Source organism: Enhydra lutris, unplaced genomic scaffold (genome assembly GCF_002288905.1).
Source record: "Enhydra lutris kenyoni isolate GAN:26980312 unplaced genomic scaffold, ASM228890v2 scaffoldscaffold5, whole genome shotgun sequence".
NCBI classification, from domain to species: domain Eukaryota; kingdom Metazoa; phylum Chordata; class Mammalia; order Carnivora; family Mustelidae; genus Enhydra; species Enhydra lutris.
The window spans coordinates 50000205-50009090 of record NW_019154089.1 but is presented as its reverse complement, the minus strand read 5'-3'; the positions used below and the strand labels follow the sequence as shown (position 1 = coordinate 50009090).

Sequence of the window (8886 nt, the reverse complement as noted above, 5' to 3'; positions counted from 1 at the left end):
CTTATTTTTTATAGGCATTTCCCCAATGGTATTATATTTGACGTATTTTAAAAATAATTGTCTGTTTTTGTTGCAGTGTTTGGGAAATGGGAAGTAATGACAGCTGGCACCTGAACTAAGTACTTTTATAGGCAACACCATTCCAGAACTTCAGGATGAATGGGGATATGCCCCATGTCCCCATTACTACTCTTGCGGGGATTGCTAGTCTCACAGACCGTAAGTTTGTTAATTTATCTAATTTATGTTCTATTCTGTGTTAACAATGATTTTAAGAGAGACTGTAGAAAAAATTATTTTTAGTTGTCATAAATAACAAATTATTTCAGATATTAGCTTTTGAATGACAAGCATCATTACTTCCTTTGGTTTATTGACATACATGTGAAAATAACAAAATTAGTGTAGTCAGCTAATAGATAATCAGACCTTCATTTCTTTTTCATCCTAAAGATACATTAAGAAATGGTGGCATTTGTTTGTTTAAAGGTCTTAACACAATGAAGGGATAAGTGCAAAAGTATAGACCAAAGATGAGACAAAGCAGTAAAGAAAAATCAAAACTGAAGAAGCATGGATTTACATATAGGAGCAAATACAACTTTTAAAAAAGCATTTCTAGAAATGGTAACTGAAACCGTCCTTTAAAGAAGAAGGTTTGATAGCCCAAGTTAATCTAATTTCTTAGCAATGTTCATTTTGGATGTCCTCTTCAGTAATCTATTGGAGTTTGCTATAGATATCAGCAGCCCATTTTACTCTGATCATTTAAGTTCAAAGAATTTTGTCATTCTTTTGAGATTTACCTCGTGTAACACAGTTTTTTAGGAACTCTATCTTATGGTAGCCATCTCTAACTCTAATTCTTAGTCCCTGGGTAATGGCACAAAAAGCAACCCCCAGTGTTAGTCCCTATGTCATCCTATCTAAGTAAATAAAGAGAAAAAGAGATACAAGAGGGAAAAGTAGAAGGTGAACACTTCATATTATACAAACTTTGGGGCTTTATAGTAAAGGAACTATGAGAAAATAACTTTAAGAAGTGTTTTTATCTGTGTTCATTAGTCTTTACTGAATAAGAAAGTAGCTGGTGGAGTTAGGATAATACAGGTAAGAAAACTTCTGAAACTGTCTTTAGTTTTTGTTGTCATTTTGTTACAGGTAAGACACAAATTCATAAAATATGTAGGAGTGCCAAATCAGATATACTACCAGGACTTTACTTTTGGTTGTCCTCCCGATTATCTCAACTGTACCTTATATTTTAAAAGTTAGCCCAATAAACACTACCTATTAAGTAATAATCTGTTTCCTGTATTTTTATTAATAAAAAACCTGTTATTAGCCACTGGGATGAGCAGCCTGTAACACTGTATATAGGTGATTAGAAATTAAGCCAAAAACAAAGATACTTTAGTTAACTTTCTTAACTTTTACTTTAGACAGATGAATAGATTTCCATTATTTGAAGACAAATTGAAGACAAATAGCTGAATTTAAACTACTCTATAAACATTTATGTCCTTTTGTTTTCTGTTAGACTAGAATAAAGAGAGAACTATTTAGGAATTTATAACTGAAAGCATAATTCCTTAGTTATTTGGCTTCCACTAGAACCCCTATTCTATAATGAATGTTCTTCTGCTGAAGTGATCTATTTATTTTTTTATATATACTTAAGCTTTTTAAAAACATATTACTTGTCTAAATATCAGGTGAGGAGTTAGGTATAATTACTTGGTTTATTTATATGGGATTACTAATGATTCTGATAAATCTCAGAAGCAAAAGTAAATGAGATCAATGAATGTATTCTTAATTCTTAGAAGTTACCTTTTAACCCTACCTTTTTGGCTATTCATTTTTTAAGTGAATAAAGATTTAAGGTGTGAAAAGTCATGCATATAAAGGAGTTGAGTTTTATTCTTAGGGAGTAATAAACTCTGTTATTGCCCAAGTGATGATTCAGGGTTTTACAGAGTTGATTGGGGTTTGGGGGGAGGTGGGCGGAGAGGTAGAATGCCTTTTAATAATTTGTCCCATTGCTATTTATAACTTATTTTTAATCCCAAAATATTTGTAAATAAGTATTTTATAAGCAAATATTGTAAGAAGTCTTCTTATAGCCACTCAATTTCTAATAATGTGATTTTATTCCAAATAGTCCTGAACCAGCTGCCTCTTCCATCCCCTTTACCTGCTACAACTACAAAGAGCCTTCTCTTTAATGCACGAATAGCAGAAGAGGTGAACTGCCTTTTGGCCTGTAGGGATGATAATTTGGTTTCACAACTTGTCCATAGCCTCAACCAGGTATCAACAGATCACATGTAAGTATAATTTAAAAGTGAAAGGTTTTGGTCTAAGAGAGTCTGTATTCCTGGTTTTATTCTTTATTTCAGAAAATTTACAAACACTGTTTAATTTTAAAATATATGATTAGGGGCGCCTGCATGACTCAGTGGGGTTCAGCATCTGCCTTCTGCTCCAGGCATGATCTCGGGGTCCTGGGATTAAGTTCCCGCATCCGGCTCTCTGCTGAGCAGGGAGTCTGCTTCTCCCTCGCCCTCTGCAGCTCCCATGCGTGTGTTCTCTTGCTCTCTCTAAACAAATAAATAGTAATAATAATAAAATTATAAAAGGTAATAAAAGGTAAACCCTTTATTTAAAAATAATATAAAATATATGAATCTAAGTGAACCTTACAATGAGATTTAAATAGGCCATAGTTATTTTGAGACAATAGTGCTGACCCATGTAGCTATATGAAGGTCTTTTCAACTCTTTTTGAATAGCTTTGGGGTTAATCAAGGTAGATCTGTGCAAGGGGCTGTAAAGTTGCTCAAGAAGCTGTCTCTTCCTTGATATTGCTAGAGTGGTTAGAATTTCCAAGTACCAGGGACTGTACTGCTAGCTTTATTTGGAATAGGCTCACATGCTTTCCATGGGAACTTAACCAGAACTCAATGACTGACTCCATGGATGGCTACTACAAAATTGGGAGTAATTTTCCCCAGGATTTATCATACCATCTGAACATAAGTGTGTATTTTCACACAATAGATTTTTTTAAATAATATAAATTATATAGCTTATTTATAAAATTTTTGCATATGAATATACTTTGAAAAATTTTTACTACAGAACTAGTACATACTTATAATATCTTAACAACACAGAAATATATAAAAAGTTAAATCTCTCAGGGTGCATGGTTGGCTCAGTCCGTAGAGCATGTGACTTTTGATATCAGAGTTTTGAGTTCCAAGCCCCACACTGGGTGTAGGATTATTTAAAAATAAAATATTTAAAAAAAAAATTAAAATTCCTATTCTTATCCCTTCACATCTCATTATACAGTGGTACTCATGTATCCTTTCTTTAGTTTTTGCTTTTTATTTATTTATTTTTTTAAGATTGATTGATTGATTGATTTGAGAGACAGTGTGTAAAGTGGAGGGGGAGGCAGAGGGAGAAAAAGAATCTTCAAGCAGGCTGCCTGCTAAGCATGGAGCCTAACACAGGGCCCAGTCCCAGGACCCTGAAATCATGACCTGAGCTAAATCAAGAGCTCAACTGACTGAGCCACCCAGATGCCTCTAATTTTTGCTTTTTAATTTAAAGATTCATTATTTAGAGGAATGAGGATAAAGCACGATATAATGGAGATGTGATGACTGTCACAGTAATATACTGAATTTGAATTTTCTGATGGAGAAACAGAAATTAGTAAAAATCAGAAGGAAGTGTAATATTAATATTTTGTCCCTCCAGAAATTCATCAGTGTCTACATATTGTATCAACAATTATCACCAAATATTTAATATATTTAAAAAGGGAAGTAGCACATACACATTTGTGATTTATTTTATGGAAAGCTGCTTTAAGACTGCCCCCAGAAATTTATTGAAATTTATCATTGGACACCATTTTTATAAATCTTTCTTATTAGATTTAATTAGTGGAACAGAGACATGTAGAATACAAAATTAAAAACACGATGTATATTTAATTTTATCACTTATGTTCCATTGTTGTAAATTTAATTTGCTACTTACTTTTAAGTTTATTAAAAATTACAACTATGCTTGACCAGTTGCTTGGGGTTTTTTTGCCCCCAGATGACTTTATTTGAGAGAAGAATATTAGATGGAAAAATTGCATAACCTCTGGGTCTTGTCTTAACCAATGTGGCAGCATTATTTTATTCAGAGGACATTCTCAAAAAGGCAGACTCATATTCAAATGTAAGAGAGAAAATATATTCTAAGCCCAAACACCAGCTTCTATGCATAATTATCATCTCTGTACCCTTTCATTATTTTAAATAGTTTAGAGTTGATTCTATTTTCTACTTTGAAACTAATGTGAACATTCTTAAATAAACTCATAGTTCCATAAAATCATGTTTGAGGCTTTTTTTTTTTTTCCTTGTTGGGGGGCTTTTTTCCCTCTTTTTAAAATAAAATGGGGAAAAAAGTTTTCCTTAGAAGAACTCTTCCCTGTCATTTTTGATAATTCTTTTCCAGGAATAGCATCTTCAAAAATCCATGAAGTTTTTGGACATCTTTTGTGATTTTTTTTTTTTATGCCATAGATTTTTTATTTTCTAGTTCAATCTTTTCTGAATTTCACTAGTGAATTGCTATCTAACTAATATAGAATGGGGAATTCTTATTCACTATTCTGATTTTTGATGTTTATCTTTTTTACTTCCAGAGAGTTAAAAGATAACCTTGGCAGTGATGATCCAGAAGGCGACATACCAGTCTTGTTGCAGGCCGTCCTGGCAAGGAGTCCTAATGTTTTCAGGGAGAAAAGTATGCAGAACAGATATGTACAAAGTGGTGAGGTTTTTCATTGATTTTCATATTATATTTTTTTGTGGGCCTCTTGTCAGAGCTTGTTTCACATGTAATTAAATTCAGGTGTCTCCTTTAATAAGGTAGCCTATCATCTATGAAGTTGATAACTTGAATCCAGCCAAGAATAAGAAGGAAACTAAATGGCTGTTAATATTCTTACAGTTTAATATGTAACTAAATTCCTTGGGAATTAGACAAAGCTAAAGTATATTTTGTTAGATATTTCAGAATGCATTCATTCACTTAATCAAAGAGCTTTAGAAGTCTTTTTATTTTAGAAAATCATGGAATTAGTATGAAAGAAGTCTTTTCATTAATCATATAATAAAAATATTTGCAGAGCTTTTCAACATGCAGTACTTGTATAACTAATTGTACCAAGTTTTAGTACTGATGATTACATTCATAGTTATATAGTAAATTGGTATAACACTTCTGTTGCCTTAGCAACAGAAAAGTAGGTTTTAAGTATTATTGTTATTAAGGAAAAAACCTATTTATAATAAATACCATAAAAAGCATAAAAATATGATATTTAATATAGATATGATTTTTATGTAGTCAAGGAGTACCCATGAGCATTTGTACTGAATTTCTCAAGCCCACATACTTATTTGGCTCTCAAGATTAAAATAGAAGGGAATAGTTTAGACAATTCAAGTTCAACTTAGTTAACAGATGAATTATATTTAAGAATATTGCCCTTCACTCCATTTCCTAGTCTTGTATTTGAGTGTGAGTTGTGTTTTTATTTTTTATTTTTTTTTTTATTTATTTTTTTTATTTATTTTATTTTTTTTATTTATTTATTTGACAGAGAGAGATCACAAGTAGATGGAGAGGCAGGCAGAGAGAGAGAGAGAGAAGCAGACTCCCTGCTGAGCAGAGAGCTCGATGCGGGACTCGATCCCAGGACCCTGAGATCATGACCCGAGCCGAAGGCAGCGGCTTAACCCACTGAGCCACCCAGGCGCCCCGAGAGTTGTGTTTTTAAAGCAATTGCATAGTTACTCTTCATTCCCCAAAGTGAGTTTATGGAAATGCTTCTGCCCAAACCCCCTTTCTGCAAATCGAAGGCAGGTTTGCTGGACACTTAGCTCCATGGGGAGTCTGCTTCTCCCTCTGACCTTCTCCTTGCTCATGCTCTCTCTCACTGTCTCTCTCTCAAATAAATAAATAAAATCTTTAAAAAAAAAGAAAATCAGATAATCTTATTTTTTATAGGCATTTCCCCAATGGTATTATATTTGACGTATTTTAAAAATAATTGTCTGTTTTTGTTGCAGTGTTTGGGAAATGGGAAGTAATGACAGCTGGCACCTGAACTAAGTACTTTTATAGGCAACACCATTCCAGAACTTCAGGATGAATGGGGATATGCCCCATGTCCCCATTACTACTCTTGCGGGGATTGCTAGTCTCACAGACCGTAAGTTTGTTAATTTATCTAATTTATGTTCTATTCTGTGTTAACAATGATTTTAAGAGAGACTGTAGAAAAAATTATTTTTAGTTGTCATAAATAACAAATTATTTCAGATATTAGCTTTTGAATGACAAGCATCATTACTTCCTTTGGTTTATTGACATACATGTGAAAATAACAAAATTAGTGTAGTCAGCTAATAGATAATCAGACCTTCATTTCTTTTTCATCCTAAAGATACATTAAGAAATGGTGGCATTTGTTTGTTTAAAGGTCTTAACACAATGAAGGGATAAGTGCAAAAGTATAGACCAAAGATGAGACAAAGCAGTAAAGAAAAATCAAAACTGAAGAAGCATGGATTTACATATAGGAGCAAATACAACTTTTAAAAAAGCATTTCTAGAAATGGTAACTGAAACCGTCCTTTAAAGAAGAAGGTTTGATAGCCCAAGTTAATCTAATTTCTTAGCAATGTTCATTTTGGATGTCCTCTTCAGTAATCTATTGGAGTTTGCTATAGATATCAGCAGCCCATTTTACTCTGATCATTTAAGTTCAAAGAATTTTGTCATTCTTTTGAGATTTACCTCGTGTAACACAGTTTTTTAGGAACTCTATCTTATGGTAGCCATCTCTAACTCTAATTCTTAGTCCCTGGGTAATGGCACAAAAAGCAACCCCCAGTGTTAGTCCCTATGTCATCCTATCTAAGTAAATAAAGAGAAAAAGAGATACAAGAGGGAAAAGTAGAAGGTGAACACTTCATATTATACAAACTTTGGGGCTTTATAGTAAAGGAACTATGAGAAAATAACTTTAAGAAGTGTTTTTATCTGTGTTCATTAGTCTTTACTGAATAAGAAAGTAGCTGGTGGAGTTAGGATAATACAGGTAAGAAAACTTCTGAAACTGTCTTTAGTTTTTGTTGTCATTTTGTTACAGGTAAGACACAAATTCATAAAATATGTAGGAGTGCCAAATCAGATATACTACCAGGACTTTACTTTTGGTTGTCCTCCCGATTATCTCAACTGTACCTTATATTTTAAAAGTTAGCCCAATAAACACTACCTATTAAGTAATAATCTGTTTCCTGTATTTTTATTAATAAAAAACCTGTTATTAGCCACTGGGATGAGCAGCCTGTAACACTGTATATAGGTGATTAGAAATTAAGCCAAAAACAAAGATACTTTAGTTAACTTTCTTAACTTTTACTTTAGACAGATGAATAGATTTCCATTATTTGAAGACAAATTGAAGACAAATAGCTGAATTTAAACTACTCTATAAACATTTATGTCCTTTTGTTTTCTGTTAGACTAGAATAAAGAGAGAACTATTTAGGAATTTATAACTGAAAGCATAATTCCTTAGTTATTTGGCTTCCACTAGAACCCCTATTCTATAATGAATGTTCTTCTGCTGAAGTGATCTATTTATTTTTTTATATATACTTAAGCTTTTTAAAAACATATTACTTGTCTAAATATCAGGTGAGGAGTTAGGTATAATTACTTGGTTTATTTATATGGGATTACTAATGATTCTGATAAATCTCAGAAGCAAAAGTAAATGAGATCAATGAATGTATTCTTAATTCTTAGAAGTTACCTTTTAACCCTACCTTTTTGGCTATTCATTTTTTAAGTGAATAAAGATTTAAGGTGTGAAAAGTCATGCATATAAAGGAGTTGAGTTTTATTCTTAGGGAGTAATAAACTCTGTTATTGCCCAAGTGATGATTCAGGGTTTTACAGAGTTGATTGGGGTTTGGGGGGAGGTGGGCGGAGAGGTAGAATGCCTTTTAATAATTTGTCCCATTGCTATTTATAACTTATTTTTAATCCCAAAATATTTGTAAATAAGTATTTTATAAGCAAATATTGTAAGAAGTCTTCTTATAGCCACTCAATTTCTAATAATGTGATTTTATTCCAAATAGTCCTGAACCAGCTGCCTCTTCCATCCCCTTTACCTGCTACAACTACAAAGAGCCTTCTCTTTAATGCACGAATAGCAGAAGAGGTGAACTGCCTTTTGGCCTGTAGGGATGATAATTTGGTTTCACAACTTGTCCATAGCCTCAACCAGGTATCAACAGATCACATGTAAGTATAATTTAAAAGTGAAAGGTTTTGGTCTAAGAGAGTCTGTATTCCTGGTTTTATTCTTTATTTCAGAAAATTTACAAACACTGTTTAATTTTAAAATATATGATTAGGGGCGCCTGCATGACTCAGTGGGGTTCAGCATCTGCCTTCTGCTCCAGGCATGATCTCGGGGTCCTGGGATTAAGTTCCCGCATCCGGCTCTCTGCTGAGCAGGGAGTCTGCTTCTCCCTCGCCCTCTGCAGCTCCCATGCGTGTGTTCTCTTGCTCTCTCTAAACAAATAAATAGTAATAATAATAAAATTATAAAAGGTAATAAAAGGTAAACCCTTTATTTAAAAATAATATAAAATATATGAATCTAAGTGAACCTTACAATGAGATTTAAATAGGCCATAGTTATTTTGAGACAATAGTGCTGACCCATGTAGCTATATGAAGGTCTTTTCAACTCTTTTTGAATAGCTTTGGGGTTAATCA

The 8886-nt window shown here is 32.9% G+C and overlaps 1 protein-coding gene across 3 annotated transcripts in view; it reads left to right on the top strand.

Annotated features, from left to right (window-relative positions):
* The first annotated feature begins 6155 nt into the window (after positions 1–6155).
* The window catches only part of LOC111140842 (NIPBL, cohesin loading factor), a 111975-nt gene continuing 109244 nt past the window's right edge, over positions 6156–8886 (top strand). For all 3 annotated transcript variants that reach the window (XM_022493056.1, XM_022493054.1, XM_022493055.1), the window contains exons 1-2: positions 6156–6295; positions 8241–8406. In XM_022493056.1, the coding sequence (XP_022348764.1) occupies positions 6232–6295; positions 8241–8406 (230 nt within the window). In that variant the 5' untranslated portion in view covers positions 6156–6231. The remainder of the gene's footprint in view (positions 6296–8240; positions 8407–8886) is intronic.